Consider the following 21,339-nt stretch of genomic DNA (forward strand, 5'->3'; position numbering starts at 1 on the left):
CGTCGTATCTGTCAGGTCGGTGGCTGTGGGGTCAGTGGCTGTGGAGACTTGCTGTGTCCCTCGATGTCATATGTCTGTGTTTGCGTGCTTCCAACGCACTTCCAAACATCAAAGCCATTCTACAGAAGCACGAGCCTCTCCTCCAAAGCAGTGACCGACTTAGCAACATATTCACAAATCCCATACAGGTGACATACCGACGCGCAAGAAACCTGGCAGACTCCTTGGTCAATGCCAAAATCAGCAAAACGAGCACCCCGTATACACGGGAACACGACCCTGCAACCTCCCGCGCTGCAAAACATGCAAGCACGTTCAACACGCTAACTCCATCAAAAGCACTGCGAGCAATTACACCCACCCTGTTAAGCACGCATTCACATGCACAAGCTCCAATGTCATATACTGCATTGAATGCGGCGACTGCCCTATGCAATACATTGGTGAAACCGCCCAACAAATAAACAACCGCCTTACCGGACACAGAACCGACGCGTCCAACAAACTCCCCAAAGCAGTCGCCGAACACTTTAACGTTCCTGGTCACAATTTTAACAACATTAAACTATATATTCTAGAAACCGGGTTTAGATCCACACGTGGCAGACGTGATAGCGAGTCTTATCTCATATACAAGTTCAACGCTCTTCACCCGTCCGGTATCAACAAATCACAAGGCATCCTAGAAACACTTCAAAAATAAAATGTGCTTTTCCCTTCTACCTCCATTATCATCTGTTATGTTCTGCATGGCCACTGCTTTCTGCTTTCTTTATTGCATGCCAGAACTTTGTATTAAAAAAAGAAAAACCTTTGCTCGTTCTGGAATTTTCCCCACGCAACCACTAGCCTCCTTATCTTTCGCTATGCTTGCCAATTCTTGCCTGTTGTCCCGTTTCGTCCACGTGTTCGTGAACCTTCCATTTTTCTGCAACCGGTCTGTAGCCTAGATCACTACGTTCACATAATCCCCTCCACACTCTAAGGGTACATTTATGCTGCAGCATCGCTGCTCGCTGCAGCTTCAAGCACATCGCTGCTCGCATAACCGCTAGGGTGCGTTTACCCTGCAGATTGCTCAAGATGCTGCTCGCTTTCGCTATATCAGTCGCCTAGCAGCGTTCACTGTGGAAGGATGGAAACGAGGAAAAGTGGGAAGGAGGAAACCGACTTCATCACAACCAATCGCAGGTCGGATTTCAAGACGCCAGTCATCAATGATACCAGGAAGACAAACATGTTTACATTCCTAGGTGCAGCGAGCAGAGCGGCAAGCAGCGGCGAGGATAAGCGAGCAGCCAGGCTGCAGGGTAAATGCACCAACAGAAAGCTCTGTGTTTGACCTGTCATCGCCAGAAGTCAGGTAGTCCCCGGGCATGTTCAAACATGTTTGGCAGCATTGTTGTGGCGATGATCATGGCGTGCATCTTTGGCAAGCAGCGATGCTGCAGCATGAACGCGCCCACAGAGATACATGTGTTTGTTTCGTCATCGCCAAACAGCGATGTGCCATGTGCCAGCAGCGATGCTGCAGCATAAATGTACCCTAACAAAGCCCGTACGGAACCTTTCTTCCCTCCGGGCTGTTGACCCAAAATCTGCATGAACCTTTAAACACGTCACACCTAACCCTTTAAACACCATGCCAATGATGAGGACGGTGCCCAGAAGAAGAACAGTCTCTGTTCGAAATATCGGCGGCTTCTGTCCTGAGGCAACTCCCTTCCTATACCTAATCTAAGTGTATTATATCAATTGCTTTCACTTTAGTGACACTGTACTTGTAGTGTTTCCTAATCCAGGGTGGAAAATGATTCGGAAAGAATTAAAATTGCATTAAATGGGGTAGGCAAGACGAATTTACTATAAGAGTCACAGAGATATCGACAACATGACCTTCGAAGGCGATTGTTCTCGGAGTCAGGTATATACACTTCGGTTTTGCTCCGTTCGCCGTCTTACCAACGAATCACAATGTGTGTTCCCGGTGAAATCGAAAATAAAAGAACATAAAATAGAAAATGAAACGGTAATAACGGACGCTAAATATCTCCTTGACATAGCAAATTTATTTGCTGTCTGTAAACATCTGTACGCTATTCAATGCCATAGTTGCTTCGCGGTGCTAAAAGGGCAATAAAAAATCCTAGAAAATTAGCCGTTTACATTTGAATACTTACATACAAGTAATCGTGTCCATGCCGGCACTGCCTCCTGGTGTTGGGCGCTGCAAAATAAATGAATATTCGTAAAGACGCATGGAGCGTTTTCCCGACGTTTTCGGGATCCGCGCGCGCGCGCTCGGCGGCGTGTGACTTCGTCAAAAAACAGTTTTTCAACGCTTGCGCGGAGGGCGTACGCAGGAATCTGTCGACCACAGACATTCGCGCGCGTCTGGGCGCATTTTTTCCGACAAGTAGACAGAACCATGGTAGTCGTGCGACAGACAAGGTTGCGCATGAGCAGCTCGAATAAATTTTTGTGACATTATTCACCACACTAAATTTACGTGAACACGTTAATGGTATCTGGAATCAAGGAACGCAGGAACATACAGGGAAGAAGAGCATCTGCACTTTCTAACAGATATTTGTGGTCAACGAATATAGTAACAGTGGCCCGCGTCACTGGGTTCCGTACGCGTCCCATGCGTGTCGCATCTCTTCTCCCACAAAACGCGTCTTGCGGGTCCGATGCGAGTAACGCGTCTGCACGTGTTGACGCACGGGGTTGAAATTCCCACCCGCACGACACTCTACTTATAAAGAAATACGTGCAGCCAGGGTTACGCTAATACACTTTTGTCGTTCAGGAATCCAAGCGGGTCATATTTTCATATATATTTCGAAGGCATTCCTCGTTCCGTTCTGCTGCTACACCTAGAGCCACTAAATAAGCTACGCTTCAGCGCATCGGCAATCAGGCAAAAGGCAGGGTTGGAGCCGCCATGTTGTTTCTGTTTGACCTCCAGCACCACCTGTACTTCGGTAGTAGAAATCGATGAAGGTGAAGTTCGGCAGTGGAGGTCAAACGGAAACAACATGGCGGCTCCAACGCGCCCTCTTGCCTCTGAAGCGTAGCTTACTTAGTGGCTCCAGATAAAGCTACGTAATGGCAGCAATGGCCAACATATGCCGACTTTGCATGGAATGCTTCTTAGCCGATCGCTATCGCTCGCAGTGCCTACGTTTCTACGCTTACGGCTCAAATGATATACCAGCGCACTGTCTCAATGAGATTCATTACCTCGATGGCTCTCACAGTAGGGGACCGAGAGACACGGAACAAGAAGGATGGACGACGATGGCTCTGTTTTCTCAACTGCATGTTTCTTTGCTTATATTTGTGCTACTTCACGGAAAATTAGGTACAGTTCTGACATGACTATTCTCCAATCAGAGCCTCTTCTATGGAGGAGGAATTAGGGTTATCGGCCCTAATTGGGTATTGCCTATCGGTTAGGGTCATCGGCCTATCTATAAGGTCCTCAATAGCCTCCTCTGTAGCGGAGGCTATAGAGGAGGCTATAAAGTGATCATCAAGGTTGGAAGGTATGAAGTTTCACTACCTTGGACAACGAAAAAAGACGAGTTACCTTCAAATCTAGAAGTAGCAAAGACAAGAATCTGATCGCTAACGAAAAGCCTCATGAGAGATAGTGGGGTAATTGAAGAGTACGACGCTGCTATTGGCCTCTACGAACAAAACAGACATGCGGAGAAGATACTCGGCTAACACTCAGTATTACCTTCCTCATCGACCCGTGATTCGATGTGAAAGGGACACCACGAAAATAAGAATTCCATTTGATGATTCGTCTAGTGTCGCGAACCCTCTCTCAACGATGTTCTTGATGCTGGACCAAATCTTAATCCTGTGGTCCTTCACGTTATGCTCCATTTTCGTGATTACACAGTCGCACTGATCGCGGATATTGAGAAAGCCCTTCTACAGATTTCTGACCGCGACCATCCCCACTATCCCCTTCTTCCCGGATAAACCTAGCCTCCTGATAAACACGTTTCCCACTTCCCTGTCCATCAAACAGAACTTGGGTTCCGCGATAATCTGGGGGCTGTTTTTTGCAAACTTCGCAGAACACAAGTTGTGTTTCACGGACAGGGAAGAGGGAAACTTCTTGATCAGGAGGCTAGGTTTATCCGAGAAGAAGGGGGTGGTTGTGTCAGTAAAGCATCTATTGATTATGCAAAGAAAATCGAACAATTTATCAGCACTCGAAACAACAGATGGGGGGGAGGGGGGGGGGCAGAAGTTAAGAACATGTTTTGATGCAACGCGCTCTCATTGGTTGTTCCTATGGGGGTGAGAGGGATGTCTGCATGAGCATGCTCTAAAATAAAAACATTCCACTTGGTTGCAGTTCAGTGCCGGTTCTTGTCGTTTTTATCCTTCGTCCTCGTCCTACCCATGCAGCACTGGGGTTTTTTAAACATTTTTAATTTAAACATGTACCAACCAGCCCAAACACTTTCTCTGTTAGTGAAATCAACGTTGTGGGCAAAGATTGTCATAACTTATCGTTCTCTCGGTACGTTCGTCGCCGACCCTGTACGGGGGCGTGTCTCGTTGTCTGGACTTGTTTTGTGGCACGAAGGGAGCGCCCACAAAGTGCTTAAAAAGCGACGCTGCTGTCACGTAGTGGCTTTTTCCTCCTTGTAGGCTCGGCGGTGCGGAACGGGACATTCTGTTTGGTAGGGACCACTGTTGTTTGCATTGTATTCCTTGTATTGTACCTCTTTGGCCGTGAAACCGGCGGTGGTCCTGGTGAGTGGATCTCGCCTGCTTTTGGAGGGCAGTAGATCCCCACAACGTCAAGTCCAAGAGACTTCCACCCATATTTAGACTCGAATAGACTTCTACGCATAAAGGGAAGATTACAACGAAGCAACGAAAACGAAGAAGTAAAGCATCCACTGATATTACCAAAGCAGCACACTTACACGCGACTACTTATTGAAAAGACGCATCAACGCTTACTGCATACTGGAGTGCGTGACACGCTCGTTGAGCTAAAAGAACATTATTGGATTATCCAAGGTCGTCAAGCTGTGAAAAGTTCACTGTACAAGTGCGTGTGCTGCAAGCGGCAATGCGCTCAACCGACGTTCCAAGACATTGCCCCCCTTCCTCCTGATAGGATAAACAGGACCGGACCTTTCGAGGCAACTGGAACATACTTTGCGGGACCTCTCTTCCACAAGACTGTAGGCAACAACTTGACGAAATGCTATCGCTCTTTTTACTTGTGCTCTAGCAAGAGCGGTACACCGAGAAATTGTCGGCGATCTCACAGCAAACCAATTCGTCATGGCATTTTGCCGGAAGGGAAATATGTAATTATTATTTATTCCAACAATGCGTTTGCTTATAAGCAAGCTTCTAAGGAAACAAGGGAAAGGGTGGAGGCTAGCTGGTATAGATCCATGAAGAAGACCGAGAGACACGGACACAGAAGACGACACACGTAGGTTCTCAGTGTGAACCTACGTGTGTCGTCTTCTGTGTTCGTGTCTCTCGGTCTTCTTCATGGAGCTTCTAAGGATTTGAAGATCCTCTTGAACAATATACGTAACCCTGGGATACTCGCCTACTTTCCCAAAAAAATATATCCACTAGAAATTTATCAGCGAGCAAGCAGCATGGTGGGGCGGGTTGTGGGAGAGGATGGTGTGATCAGTGAAGAATACTCTCGGACGATCACCGTCAAAGGCTTTACTGCATCACGACGAACTCATAACAATTCTGACCGGAATTGAAGCGATAGTAAATTCTAGACCGCTCACCACTGTTCATGATACCCCAGCGGATTCTTCAGTGCTAACTCCTGCTCATTTCCTGGTGGGCGAGAGACGACGTTACCAGCTGACACGGTGACGTCCACATCGTCAGACTAGAGCTCGCTGAACAAAAGTTACCGACGTCGTGAACAGCTGCTCAACTCTTTCTGGACCCGATGGAGGAATGTCTATCTACTACAACGTGGGTCTCATCACACAGCGAAACGTTTAAATGCACTGACTTGGAAGCCCGGAGATTTGGTGCTGCTCATGCAAGATCGCTTACCGAGACATCTGTGGATGACGTGTCGTGTAGACACCATTACTCCCAGAGCTGACGGAAGACTAAGAGCGTGCACAGTGCGACTACCACGCGGAACGTTGTTACGTCGACATGTGCAACTTATTTGTCCACTAGAGATTGTGTAATCAAGTGAGCAATTACTCAGTGCGGGAGAGGATATGTTGGGGAACCGAACATAGGTTTACCTTCTTATGTGTGTGTGTTGAATGGGTTTGGGAATCTACCGATGAATTACGTGTTCTTGAGCTTACTTCTCAACGGGGAGTGCCGAAGAAAAGCTAACAGCGTCAGACAGACTTCAGTCCCATACCCCGCTTATCTGACTGATATGAGACCTTTCTCTTTTATAATCGCACGGACAAAACACAATTAATCACACAGTACCCCGGTACTGCATGCTTTCCACTTTTTCTTCAGCACTCCCCGTTGCGAAGTAAGCTCAAGAAGACGTAATTCACCGGTGGATAAGGGAGTGGAACAGCGTCCTTTTGTGCCTCACCGCGACCAGCCCCGGCAAAAAATATGCAAACCAAACCAATTAATTATATTACAAGTAATGACCCCCTTCGGTGGGAGATTTTCTCTAAAAGGTGTTCACCCCAACTTCCCAAACCGGGTAGTACCCATTTCAATGCCAACGGCGCCCTGCCTTCGAAGCTGTTTTTCACCAAACACATTTGAATTTTTATTTAATTAATGACTGCTTATCACTAGAGTCATATCACTAGGGCTTATCACTTAGCTAGAAATTATCACAAAGTCATAGAAATTTTACACCACGACTCACTAATTGTGAAGAAGGTAAAAATGTTTGGAGCTATAATTCGCTTTGGTGGCCGGCACAGAAACTGTAAAATTTTGCACAATGTTTATTTTGAGCTACAAGTTGGGGAAAAAAGTGCAGCGTACACAGAAGACCTTCCGAAATACGAACATCCGCACCGTGTCCATTGTGTAGATATCTCAGAAGCATTACTGAGCCTAGGATATACAATTACCTTTTTTCGCGGCCAGTTCGTCATACTTTTCTGGGGCATAACATACTCCTCCGTAGCACTTTCCTAACTTAGCTTCATCAAAAATCTGAAAAGAAGTAATGTGATAACAATGTTATATTGATCAATACAGTTACACAAGTATGTTGCTCTTTGAGAATATTAATGACTAAATGCCAATGTCACAAACTTGACACTACTACAGAAAAAAAAAGTGTTTTTCTTTAACTCCGGTGGGATTTAGCGGTAAATGCGAGAAAAATGCGTCAGCATTAGGCGCCTTTTCCGGTCCATACTAAACTTGCAGGCATCCACTTGCGGTCTAAACACAACTTCCGGATGTCCACTTCAAGTGCATACTTGACTTCGGGTATGCACTTCTGGTCGAACTCGACTTCTGGTTCTCCAGTTCCGGTTTAACCTGACTAATCCATCCTGTTGTCCATCTGCGGTCTATACTTGACTTACGGTGCGACACTTTGAATTACTATACGTAAGTCAATTTAATGAAGCTTTAATTAGCCTCAAGTGCTTTTAATGTAGATACCCAAAGCAACCGCAACTCAATTGAGGTAGTCTTTAATTCCATTTAATTCTTTTCAAATAGGTTTACGTGATTTAATTACCCTTAATTCCCCTTCAATTGAAGTCAATTACCTTTAATAATATGAATTACCTTCAATTTCTCTTACATAGTACTCTTAATTACCTTTGACTACTTCAATTTCAAATCATTTTCCTCCTTTTACATACATCCTCTTATATTCCCTCTATATGTCCACTTATACCTCAGCCTCAGTAAGGCTTCACCATGACATTCCTAATGCTAACGCATTAAAAGTTTGTCATGACGACGCTGAGTTACTGAAATGAAAACTTGATTTTGTTATTAAGAGTTCGCCCAAAGTAAGGTGTGAACACTGCACTGCAGTACCTAGTATGACGATATGCCTCGGAGCTCCAATGCTTTTGATATACACCCGAACCCGCTTTCTTTGTCAGTAACTGTTATATACTCCGGTAGGCATACCTGGGTAAATCAGTTCTTAAATGTAATTCAATTACATTACTCCAGTTAGAAGTGTTTTGTTTTGTTTGTTTGTCTGTCTGTCTGGCTGTCTGTCTGTGTCTGTCACGCTGGTAGCTGTGCCCAAGCTTAGTTTTCTTGGCAAAAATTCATACTTTATAGTTACTATGCTGTCCGAGTAGAAGTCACTTTTACTTCTCTCTTAAGGGATCGAAGTCATAAGGCAGCACAGCGCGACGACCCAACGTCGGTACGCTGGCGGCGACCGACCCGACCATAGTCCGACATACGGTTTGCAACACGGGGATGTTAATGGTCCGTTATCGGCAGACTGTATCGTATCCCAACGATTTCCCAAGATGCAGCCAATGCACACTTACGGGTACCTCCTGCCCCCCAAACGAGAGTTAATCTGCGCGATTTTTAAAAACAAAATCAACGTGTCACTGTTGAAAATTCTTTATTGCATCATAGTCACAAAATACATGGGTTCTTTATGGCATCACTTCACCAGGAATAAGAAAAAGGGTGTTACATTGAAAGTATACAATCACCAGTCCCGCATATGTACTATTTACTTCACAAATGTTCACTTAAGAGAGGTAATATGGAAGAGAAATAGAAGTTGGAACTCGTTGCCAGTTAAGTTAGACTGTTGAAAGACAGAAGTCACTGAAAAGGTTAGCCAGAACATAATTGTAGGCCGGTTCCTCGTTATTTCAGACAGGGAGGTCCCATGAACCTCCTTGATTTTCATTACTTTCATATACATTTAGAAGCTCATCGTACATGATGATCAACATTGGTAAAATTAATCATTCCTACTGAATACTTTCCGTGCAAAAAAAAAAAAAAAAATATCGAGAAATCCAGCCCTGAATTCGATTCTTGCGGTTTTGCCGTGTTTGCACGTGTATACATCCTGAGTTTTAAATGATATTGTTGTGAAATCTTTTTATGCTTTAGAATGCCTAACTACGAGCAGTCCGAGCGCAAATTTTTGCGCACAGGTGCCACACTGTGCTGTATAAAAAGCGGCGAACATGCTCTGTCACGCCGTTTTGTTCCAACTTCGACCCTTCTTGCTCTGGCTGTAGGTATCTCCACAACGTCCGTACGCAGTAGGGCCGCGTTTTAAAGCGCTCATCACCAGTATACGCCTTTGAAGAAGAATTTTTTGCGTTATATGAAAGGCCTAACATCGGGCCATATCCTGGCAAAATATAAACGAAATCAAGTGTGACCTTTTTGAAAAGTACACGCGCAGAATCCATGTTTTCTTGTTGTTTTTTTTTTTTTTTTTTTTTGAAGATATCCCCAAACATTTCCCTATTTCAGCACATGCCACTAGGGAGTATATGCAGGACAGATATATCAGATGAAATAGCATTAAAAGCTGAGTGAGTTGATACCAAGTATGCCAATCAGGGACATCTATAGCAAGCGATATCACGCGTCGAAATTGGGACAAAGCTGCGCGAGAGGGAATGTTCGCCATTTTTATGGCACACAGCGTTGCACCTGCGCGCTAAAATTTGCTCTTTGACAGCTGGCCTGTAGGCATAATAAAGCATCAAAAAAAATTCACAACAGTATCTTTTAACACCCGGGAGATATACGTGTAGAAATACGGCAAGCCTGAAACACCCGAATTCAGGGCTGGATTTTCTAGTTTTTTTTTCTTTTCTTTTTTTTTTGCACGAAAGCTACTCGGCAAAAATGATTCATTTGATCGCTGTTGATCATAATACACGATAAGCTTATAAATATAAAAGAATACTAAAAATCCAGTTGGCCGATGGGACCTCCCTGCCTGAACTGACGTGAAATCGTCCCGTAACTAAATTTCAAACGCTTTTACACGTAATGAAAATTGACGTGAAGTTCCTAAGCTACTTTAGAAACGTAATAAGTTACCTTCAAGGTATTTGCTACGCAATATATATATACCTTTTAGTTCTTGACCTGTCTATATGGTTAATTCAGAGCTTGTTGTCACAATGGGCGATTCAAGACGTTCCAAAATAGTCTTGATAAACAAACACGATACCAATTTCTGCTACGACAAAAGAAGCCTACATTTATAGTCCTCTTTAGGGAGGGATTTGATGATTTTAATCCCGTAATAAGGAACGTGAAAGGAGCACAAAGCAATTAAGTTTATGCTCTATGAGTTGTCCCCAACGCGCATATCGTAGAACCCTGCAAAGTTTTAACCCTGCTACCCAATGCCCTCTATCATTATCAATACATTGCTTATCGTTAAGATGCGCGATACCTCAGCTTCCTAATGCTCGACTAAAACATAATTTGTAACATTCACCATGCAACAACGGGAGTTAGACGTGTCTTGCACGTGTCACCTTTAACTCGTCATGGGGGGAGGGGGGGGGGGAGGACTCAGCCTGCGATGTTTGTAGACAAGAATCGAACAAATAGAATTTGGAACTTTCTCCAACTTACTTTGACAAACATACCCCCCCCCCCCCGCACACGCACACAAAAAGGGAAAAAAATACGAAAGAGAAATGATCGAAGTCCTCAAGAAGTTACTGGAGCTGAAAAGCAAAGGGCTATGCATAAAGTTACTGAAAATAGCTAAGCTGAATAGCCGGGTTACAGTATCGAGTTACTGGTAACGAGTTACCCCAACAACATGGAACACGTGAACAACTTGAGAATGCGTACTGCATGTGTTACGATCGTTCCTACTTTAAGAAAATAGAAGAAAGTATTTGCGCACCTTTGCTAATACGAGCGCAACATACATACAATTTGAGAACCACATTCTAAGAAAAAAGGATGTGATAAGTCCTTTTAAAAGAAAAAACAACACAGCATACCAGTTTGTATTCCTTTCAAGCAAACATCGCAGCGCGATAGGTGCATAGTGTTGTAACCGAAGTGCGGGGTGGGTTCTGAAAGTGGAATATAGCTTGAGGTCAGGGTTACACTGAGAAAAGTACACCGCACCACAAGACGCACACGTTCTTGAATACAGACCAAATAGCTAAACTTCCAGTTCTCAGCATCACATGACAGGATCCGCTAGAAAAATCTTGACCATCATCACTGGCTCTCAGAGATCTGGTGGTGGACATTTCAGTGATATCCCCATCAAGGCACTCTCTTTCTTTAAGCACGCTCTGGTAGCGATCCAGCATGACATTCTGAATGAAAGATCAGCATAGCTTTTATTCACTCACAATTTGAAAGAAACTGACATATCATCCGTCGATCATATTACGCAAACGGATTAAAGCGGAATAATTTATCCAATTCGAGAGTTTTTTTCTTTTTCTTTCATTCCGAATGACTACGAAAACGAACCTTGAGCTGAAGTCATTTACCATTCCAGTGTTGTAGGCTCGCAGGAGTTGGAAAGCACAGCTGCAGCATGCAGTCGTCCTGAGAAATGGTTATATTTCGTTTGATGTCAAATTCACAATATATGCGATTCCACACTTTCCTGAACCGTATTTTGACAAAAACGTAGTCCATTAACCTAAAAGCAATGCGTAAACCACAATGTATCACAGAACTCGAAACTATGCGATGCTGCTCTGCTAAGTGTCAAGAGAAGCCTTCTAGAAATGTGTCACTCATGTTGAAAAGCATCTACGAGTAACGTTTATCAATGTGAGGAATACCAAATATAAAAACGTAGTCCATTAACCTAAAAGCAATGCATAAACCACAATGGATCACTGAACTCGAAACTATGCGATGGTGCTCTGCTAAGTTTCAAGAGAAGCCTTCTAGAAATGTGTCACTCATGTTGAAAAGCATCTACGAGTAACGTTTATCAATGTGAGGAATACTACAGAAGAACTAGCACTTACCCCTCGATAAATCGCTTAAAAATGTCGGAATTCCTTGAAAGTTTCGGGAGCACGGCCGGATACGTTCGTTTCTCGCAGCGATGGCGACGGGGACACCGACAGTGCAAACACGGCTGGACGATCGAGGGACATCATTGGCCAGATTCGACACTGTCGGTCACGTGATTGCAACATTCGGCGCCTGGCAGTCTGGGAAGAGAAATGAGAAATCCCCCAAGCAGCACAACGTACTGAAAGTCGAATGCAGTAGGGGTGGACGGGTAGTTGGAAGACCTTGAATAGACTCTTGAAACTAAGGAACATTGATAAGACACATACCGTCCACCCCTATTGCGCTCGACCTTCAGTACATTGGGCTGCTTGGGCCGTTGCTGCACCCCGGTCATGTGACTGTTTATCGTGAAGTGATCAGATCAGCATCGGGGCGCGATCATATATTTTGGTCACGTGACCAAGGTCAGTCCAGACCGGGAAATGATCAGAGCAGCATCGGGGAGCGATCCTATATTATTGTTTACACGACCATAAGGAGACCAGACCGGGAAATCATCAGGGCACCGTCGGGGGACTACCTTATCTTCTCTTATGTTCTACCTCCCCCGTTCCCACACCGCTGGGAACTAGTCAGGGAACTATCGCCCGTTCAGAAGCCGAAGCCCCCATTGCGTTCCAATTCATTTCCCGAGGGTTTGTGCTGCCTGGGCTGGGTCTGTCCTTTCTTTACGTAGGGATTACGCCACTGTGCATGTAGCATTATGCAAGAATTATCTGATAGCAGAAATTGGTGTCTTTCTGCCAGTTTATTAGCCTGTGCCTCGTTATTTTATTTTTCTGTTATAGATATACCAGAAAAAGTCCGTGTAATTTTTCACGGCTCTTTTCTTTTCTCTCTCTGCTTTTACGCAGAAGAAAGCCGCTTGGTAAAGCTGCATAGTGTTCTATCAATGGAAGCGTGTTTGTTTGTTTGCTTGTTTGAATTTGTTGGGCGCTCGCTACGTTGATGAAGTAAGCAGTGCTTAATTTTGCAGTTATGGGTGTTCGAGAAGAAATGCTGGTATCTGAGCACGGAGTAGAAATTCCAATGTCTCTGCTCCATAAGAAAATTTGTGAGTCTTTTTCTATGCAGGAAATAGCAGACTGCGTTTAGTTTACGCGAAATAGAAACATGAACTTGCGTGTCTGTTCTATGATTTTCTGTTGCAAGCTTAGGCCTTTTTCCACGATGACCAGTGTTTCGTATGCGATGTCGCATGTCTGGACTTGTTCAGTAGTGTCGTTCTGTCTGCCATTCTACCCTTCGCTAATACCTTGTTGTGAGGCCGCGATTATTCATGAGCGCTCCGTCTTAAACCTTTTCCCCGCCGTGTGTTGTATGCGCTGAACTATGTGTGTGTAATTGCTTAGCAGTGCCTTGCAATGTTCATCCGTAAAAATTCAGCGTATATCGCATTATGGTGCCCCGGTAGAAGTGATTCTACCTGTTCGTTTTGTGTATACCTTTGTCCTGTGCTTTCTTTACGCAGGGACAACGCATAATGCGATACACATATATGTGTATCGCATTCTGCAAAAGTTTTCGGATAGCAGAAGTGAGTGCCTTTTTCTCAGTTTATTAGCGTGCGCTACAGTTTCTTGCAGCTACAGCTATCGCAGCAAATGCGTTTTCACGGCGCTTTTCTTCATTCACTGCTTCTACTCAGAATGTAGATATGCGGAAACGGTCAGCATCCAGGTATAGAGCAGAACAAAGCCGCTTGGCAAAGGAGAGTACATAAGAACTGAATTTCTTTGTTAGATGTTGTTGAGTGGCAGTATTCACTTTGCTCGATGTGTTGATAGAGTAAGCTGTTTGCAGTTGTTTGTGTATTCGTTCAGAAATGCTGGTATCTGAGCGTGGAGTAGAAATTCCTATAAAGCACGTCTCCTTGTGCATTCCTGAGCTGCTGTCTGTGTGTGCGCGTGTTTCCCTGATTTGTGACGTCATCATGACATGTCTGGACTTGTTTAGCAGTGTTGCAATTTTATCCGCCGCTAGTATCTTGTTGTTATCATCTTGTGTTAGCCGTTGAGTTTCGTAGTGATGTGCAGTGACCGCGATTATTCCTGAGCCCTTCGTCTTAAGTATTTTCTCTGCTCGCGTGAATGAATTTTTGTGCCCTTGTCCTGTGGATCCTTTACGCAGGGACAATGCGGCTGTGTATGTAGCATTACGGAAGAATTATCTGATAGCAGAAATGTGTGTCAGTTTCTTAGTTTATTAGCGTTTGCTTCGGTTTTTGAAGTGATAGCACTTCCAGCACAAATGCGACCAATATTTCGGTGCTCTTTCCTCGTTTTCACTGCTTTTACGCAGAAGACAGCCGCTTTGTAAAGCTGAATTCATGAGGCGTGGGTTTGTTAGATGTTGCTGCTCGGTAAGTTGAAGAAGTCAGCTGTATAGGTATTTGTGCAGAAATGCTTGCATCTAAGCGCAGGACAGAAATTCCTAGCACACCACCCTCAGTGTAAATTATTAGTTAGTATATCATTAAATTAGTCTGCTTCACTGCATAACAGGACCTAGTAGCCTGAAATGGCAAGCGAGAGAATCTCGGAGCGCTTGGCTGCTAGTAATCCAAGTAAATGCGCAATTATAGTTTCCATAGAAAGTAGAATTTTAAGCCACCTAAGATTATACTTGAGAGTAGTACGTGCTTTTGTGATAGTTTTTCTAAACTGCAACTCAAGAATGAAAATGTTAATATAGTAGGAATTCCATCATATTATATATACATATCTTTGCGCGACTGGAACTCTTTGCCACCTGATTTTCTATTGCCAATCAATGTAAGTGCTTTCGAAAGGTTGTGCATTGAGTTGTACCTATTTTGAGGTATATAGTGTTTGTATATATTGTCTCCCCCCTTATGTAATGCCTTAGGGCCCTCTAAGGTATTAAAATGAAATGAAATGAAATGAAATATCTTTTCCCGTTAAGGCGTTCTGTCTTATGCTGAGCGTATATAAGCGTATCGTGCGCGAATGGAACTTTGCCCCCGGGCTTTCCCGCCGTTTTGCTCACAGGTGTAGCCTCAGATAACGAGTACATGAGCGTAGAAAAGGTTGTTCGCAATGTATTACATAAGCCTTGTGATGATGTTTAGTGTTTCAGGGTCTCATTTTTTTTTATTTATTTATGCGTATACGCTACACCGCCTTACGGCATTACAGTAGCGGGGTACAATAACCAACAAATCAAGAAAGTAACAATATTGACATAAGCACAAACACCTGTACAATACTACGCGAACACAGCAAACCGACCTCCCCGGTCAGCACTCAAGACGATTCCACTCGCCTATCGTTTTCGGGAAAACCGAGTAAAGAAACACATCTGTTCTGCACCTATATGGCTTGATTTTCTTGTAATGATCTGATCTTGGAGAAATATACAGAGGGGGTTTCAGATATCTTTCCTTCCTCATGCCCGTCTTATCATTTACGATATTTCCTAAAAATTCCAATCTAAGTTTCCTTCTTCGGGTTGTTAAGTCTTCCCACCCTAGCCTTGACTTTAAATCACTTACACTAACAATAGATCCCATACAACTAAACACCAGGCGAGCCGCAATATTTTGAACCCTCTCAAGTCTTTGAATTAGTAACATTTCGGGCGGGTCCCAAACCGTACACCCATATTCCAAGATTGGCCGGATCATAGTAATATATGCATCACTTTTAGCATTTAAACCAGCCTGTCTAATGTTGCGAAAAATAAACTAGAGCGTTCTTATTGCTTTCGCAGAAACGTAATTTACGTGGTGGGTCCATCTAAGATCGCTGCTAAAGAAAACACAAATATATTTGTACTCAGAAACTGTATCCAAGTATAAAGAATGAAGCTTATAAAAAAACTTGATTACACTAGATTTTCTTGCAACATGCATTACCTTACATTTGCTAGTATTTAAGCTCATGCCCCATTTGTCACACCCAGAAACGATTCGACTTATATCTGCCTGGAGAAGTTGAGCATCTGAAAGATTCAAAATGTCTTTATATAAAACGCAATCGTCTGTGAACAGCCTAATTTTGGAGTTGATTGACTGTGTTATGTCATTAATAAAAATAAGAAATAAGAGAGGTCCCAGAACTGATCCCTGTGGGACACCAGACCGCACGCAACTTGCCGATGATACTTTACCTTCGACTACTACACGTTGAACCCTGTTACTTAGGTAATCGGCAAGCCACTGTAAAACATCCCTATATATGCCAAGGAAGAAAAGTTTGTGTAAAACATAGGCGTGTGGAACCATATCAAATGCCTTCCGAAAATCTACAAAAACAACGTCTGTTTGTACACCCTTATCAAAAGAGGAGACGAGATCATGATGGAATTGAGTAAGTTGAGTTGTACATGAATAAGTCTGACGAAAACCATGCTGTACTTCAGAAAAATAATTATTGTCACTCAAATGCTGGAAAATACCCGAATAAATTATGTGCTCTAATATCTTAGATGAAACAGAGAGAAGAGAAATAGGGCGATAATTAACAACATCATGCCTAGAACCAGACTTAAAAATTGGGACAACATTGGCCGATTTCCATTCGTTAGGTATAACATGGCTGCATAAGGACTTGTTGTACAAAATAAGAAGATAAGACGCAATAACATTAGCACACCGTTGCATAATCACTGGGGATATTCCATCAGGTCCCACTGCTTTTTTAATATTTACATTCTGCAATAGGTTCAGTATGCCCTCATAACTAACCCATAGACGAGGCATTGAAACCCTAATACATTGGGTGACATCAGGGAGGGAACAGGGCTCAAGCACTTGGAACACAGATGAAAAATAAGTAGTGAACAATTCAGCTTTTTCAGCGCTATCTGATACAATCATACCTTGATTTGAAAGGTCAGGAATGCCTGCTGTATCATTTCTTACTATTTAAAATTACTATTTTAAAGGGCAGTCGTAGTTTACTGGTGGATCAGTCCAGGCCAAATCACCCAAAGGTCGTGCTCGACCCCCCTCAGTTTTGCTTCCAAAAATTATATGGAAATTATTTGCTTCCAAAAAAGATATTTTCCCCAGTTCTACTGGACAATGTTAAGCCGTTGTTGATTTAGGCCGGGTCAAAGTTCGTTCGAATCGCGAAAGCCATGCTACGAAAAAAGTTACCTACTGAGCACGGTGTTGCGACTAGGTGGACTTTAGTGACATAGAATAGAAGAGCGTGACCCTAACATATGCCAATATCAAGTTCTTCCCTCGTGTTTCATTTTCAAGTCTCAAGTCGTTGTGTTGAACAATGGCCGAAGTAGGAACGTCTGCAAATGCGCGCGTGCACAATGAAGGATTGCGGTATGAAAGTGCGTGGCACGCACGGAAACTCCAGTCGGAGCAGCGTTCAAGACCTATATTTCCCCCGTACACAGTAAACTGTAGTGGTCACTTCTAGTGAGACACCCTAAAAATGGTCGCCTTTACTTTATAACGTTTCAAACGAAAGTATGAAATAATAATGAAACCGTTGTGGCATTCATTTATGTGGGTATCTTTTTGCTCTTACTTCAAACTGTTACAATCGCAAAAATAAAATAAGTAGAATGTCTGAATTGCAAATGAACTGTTGTTATCATTCCAGCCTGCTTGGGTGATCATCAGCAGCCAGCTGTTCAGTGTGGATAGATTAGCAAGCGCCACATGAACGTCTCGGGCTAGTACGCGGTAGTAGCATGGTAGTAGTATAGATGTGACCTAGCTGAATATAATGTATGTTCTGGTCCTCCGTAACGGATTGGAAAACTTCACCACACGGAAAAACGTTTTCCGAACCAAGCCTCGCGACCCAACAGTGCGCTGTTCAGCGTAATTATATGTAGAGTGGGTGGGATATAAAAAATATTTTCTCGCCCTTATCAAAAAGTACCTTCTCAATTTTTTTATATCCTTTAGTACAGATATTGATCTGTCATCTCCATCGATTTGGATTGTTCTCGGCCGACCGCTTCATTTCCAAAAATGGCGTTGAAAATGGCCAACTTTACCAAAAGTACGGCATTTGGGGTTAAATGGGGCAAAAAGTATTGTGTGGTCGGCCTTCAAACCATGTGCTTTTGAAGTATGCAAGGCACAGAATGCGTTGAATTTATTTGTCCCTTCCAGCTCGTGCCAAAAGTGCCCTTAGCAAGGAGCAAAGTTGTAAGAAATAACGCCAAAAGGCAGCCCTGTTTCGCCGGCCGAAAATGAAACACGAGGGAAGAACTTTATATTGGCAGAATGTTAGTGCCACGCTCTTTCATTCTATGTCACTAAAGTCCACCTAGACTCAAAACCCTGCTCAGTAGGTATCTTTTTTTCGTAGCATGGTTTTCGCGATTCTGACGAACTTTGACCCCGCCTAAATCGACAACGGTTCAACATTGTCCAGTAAAACTCTGAAAAATATATTTATTTGCAGTAAGGAGTTCATGTTATTTTTTGCCAGCGAAACTGGGGGAGGTCGAGCATGGCCTTTTGGGTGATTTGGCATGGAATGACCCTGGTGTTGTGATTCTAATGATTGAAGGTGCCATGATAAGCCTTTTGGGGTGAAAACACCTAAGATCAGCGTTCATACACGCTGCTTTTTCTGTTGAATTTTAACGTAGGAATGAACGTCATTAAAAGCAGGAAAAAAAGAAATAACCTTGCGAATCAATAACTAGTAGGAGGGTTTGTCTTTGCCGCTGCCTTCTTCAGACAGGATGTGATGGCGGCATGCAGTGTATCAGGTATCTATAGCAATTCCTTGATCGTTAGTGGGGAAAAAGAGTAGCAATAGAAAAATGGGAAGTTGGTAGATGGTGTGCATTTTCCTAGACGGATACTTTGAGGTGTGCATGCTTCTCCTAAATGTGTACCATCAATGGTAGCCATAATCAATGGTAGACAGATTTTGTTACACGTTGTGTTCTTGGGACACCTTTGTAGTAGAAACAGACCTTTGATTTTTTGTTGTATTGTTGACTGATTAGATGAGTCGCAAACCTTAATGAGTATACGTCCTAATTAGCTTTAGCAACGGAATAACGAGCAAAGCGCGCTGGTTGAATGTTGCACATTCAGGCATGCATGTTGCAAACCAGGATCCATTATTTATGCATTCGATCCCGTGAAGTACTTGGTTCTCCAGCACCCTCACGAGGCTCCAAAAGCTGTGCGTAGTTGAGAACGCTTAGAGAAAAAGGAACAGGACAGCTCAAATTCCGTGTTAGTGCTGTGGTGCCACGCTTGTGCTGTCCTGTGTGTTTTTCTTTTCTTTTTTCACTCTCCGTCTCTCTCTGATGTCTTCAACTATGCACAGCTTTTAGTGCCTCGCGAGGGTACTGAGGAACCAACTCCATTAACGCGCTGACATCCCTCACTCATCCCGAGGATGTCATTGCGGGGCAGCAGTGACATCTTGGGAATATCCCCACATGATTCTCAATTTGTTAGAAAAGTGTTAGAATGAGACTCCAGAGATGTTCCTAGGGATAACATATGGGGACAAGACTGGGATACTTTCGGAGCACTATAGGATCATGTAATATCCACCAGTAAATCTGCTTTCATTTCTCGCTTCTAGAAGTGTGCAACGTTTACAGTGGAAACGAACTCTCTTGCAGTTTTCAACATCGGCCACCAGCTTGTCATTTTCCGTCTCTAATTTTTGACTGTTTTTCGATGACTAACAATGGGAGCCGTGGTATAAAAAAGGTCATGTCGCACAAAAGGTCATGTACCACTAAGTGTAAGACTAAGACAGCCGACTTTGAAAGGAATATCCAACAGTGGCATTCTGTATTGCCAACTGTAGGATGGGACAAGCGTAAGCTTGCCCACATCACGGTTCAAACATAGTACTGCCCTCGCCCTAAAAACGAAGAGCAGGCGTGCACTACATTGTCTCCCTCCACGGCGATCATTAGAACGCCGATCTGAAGGGAGACTGCCGTTTCGAGCTTCTTGGCTCTCATCGGCACAGCGGCATTTCCTTCCACAGTGGCATTTCCTTTCGCAGATAAAACATATACTATATATGGCTTATCTTGCAAACTCCCGCATGTGCTAGAGTCCTCCTACCATCGCAGTCAAAACCAACGGTGAGGTACCTAAGTTTAATTCACTTTCATGTATAAGCAACACACCAGTGACGAATTCCTTGGAGGATAACGATACAACCAAGGTAACGTTCGTGTTTCTTACTTAGTTTATTTAGAACATCCACCGAAAGTCAAGCACGCGCTGTAATATGCCATCACTTTTCTGTATCATCCACAGAAATGCTCCGTGCAGCATCCCATCACGGACGTTGCACGGATGTTCATGGCAACAAGATCACAATGAAAGGTCATGCAAGCTATATTTTATCGCACATTGAACCCAGTGCATGGAGTATCCGTTGAAGTCATTCAATTTGTATTTGTGTCACTGTATTTTTTGTATTTTCTCGTTGTAGTATTTTTGTGGTTTATAAATGATCACTGATGATTTGGTTGAATTTGGTTATGACATCGAAACCGAAACATTCATTAATGGGTACAGGCGTAGAAATGCACATCCCATTATTAAACTAATTTCCTTCCCCTATATATGTCCTCCGGATGGCGGCCGCAGGATGTACGCAAATGACTATCACTGGAAGGTCACATGATGACACTCTCCGGATCTCCTCCGGACACCCCATCACGAACGAGTACGCGATGACACTTTGAGGACGTCCTGACGATCGTGAGTGTCCTTGGGGAAGTCCATCACGAGATTGAATGCATGAGACATTGTAATGCTCAATAGTGGAGAATCACAAAATCACCAGGGATCCTGGTGTGCAACACCAAAGCACACACATCAGGGATCCCGATGAGGAACATCAGAGAAAAGACATTAGGAACATCAGCGCAAGGAGAGCAAGGGCATTTTTTAGTAGTAGTACTTTTGTAACCTTTAATGTAAGAATGAAAATCAGTGATAGCGCAGTAAAGACAATGATATTGTTATGTAAATTCAATTAATACCCAGGGACTCCTCATCAGGGACTCATGAAGGACTCATGTCTGGCGCGCATTTCTCAGCCCTGATAACAAGAACGAACTCTGAAACGTTGACGGTTGGGGCGGTGGTTGGATGCGCACAGGAGCAGCCTCAGACACTGGGCGGAAATCATGACATCAAACAGCGCTTTGCCTGGTGGACCAGTGCTTCATTCTCGCAAGGGAAGCTAGGGCAATTGTTGTGGTGTAGGTGCGCACCCCTCTGGATTTGGCTTTAATGGAGTATTTCCAAAAACAGTGGCGTCATAATTGAATGTATTAAATGAGTAACAGAGAGGGATTTGCCAAGCTCCCCTGTCTGGA

General features: G+C 43.6%; 1 protein-coding gene across 3 annotated transcripts in view; it reads right to left on the reverse strand.

The window, feature by feature from the left end:
• LOC135369289 (uncharacterized) overlaps positions 1 to 21,339 on the reverse strand; it is a 55,400-nt gene that overhangs the window by 9,266 nt on the left and 24,795 nt on the right. For 2 of the 3 annotated variants that reach the window (XM_064602890.1, XM_064602892.1), the window contains exons 4-5: positions 7,101 to 7,185; positions 2,181 to 2,227 (exon numbers count right to left, since the gene is read on the reverse strand). In XM_064602890.1, coding sequence (XP_064458960.1) covers positions 2,181 to 2,227; positions 7,101 to 7,185 — 132 coding nt within the window. The remainder of the gene's footprint in view (positions 1 to 2,180; positions 2,228 to 7,100; positions 7,186 to 21,339) is intronic. The other variant, XM_064602891.1, reaches the window with a different exon arrangement.

The sequence above is a fragment of the Ornithodoros turicata genome, chromosome 9, assembly GCF_037126465.1.
Source record: "Ornithodoros turicata isolate Travis chromosome 9, ASM3712646v1, whole genome shotgun sequence".
Taxonomy (NCBI): Eukaryota; Metazoa; Arthropoda; class Arachnida; order Ixodida; family Argasidae; genus Ornithodoros; species Ornithodoros turicata.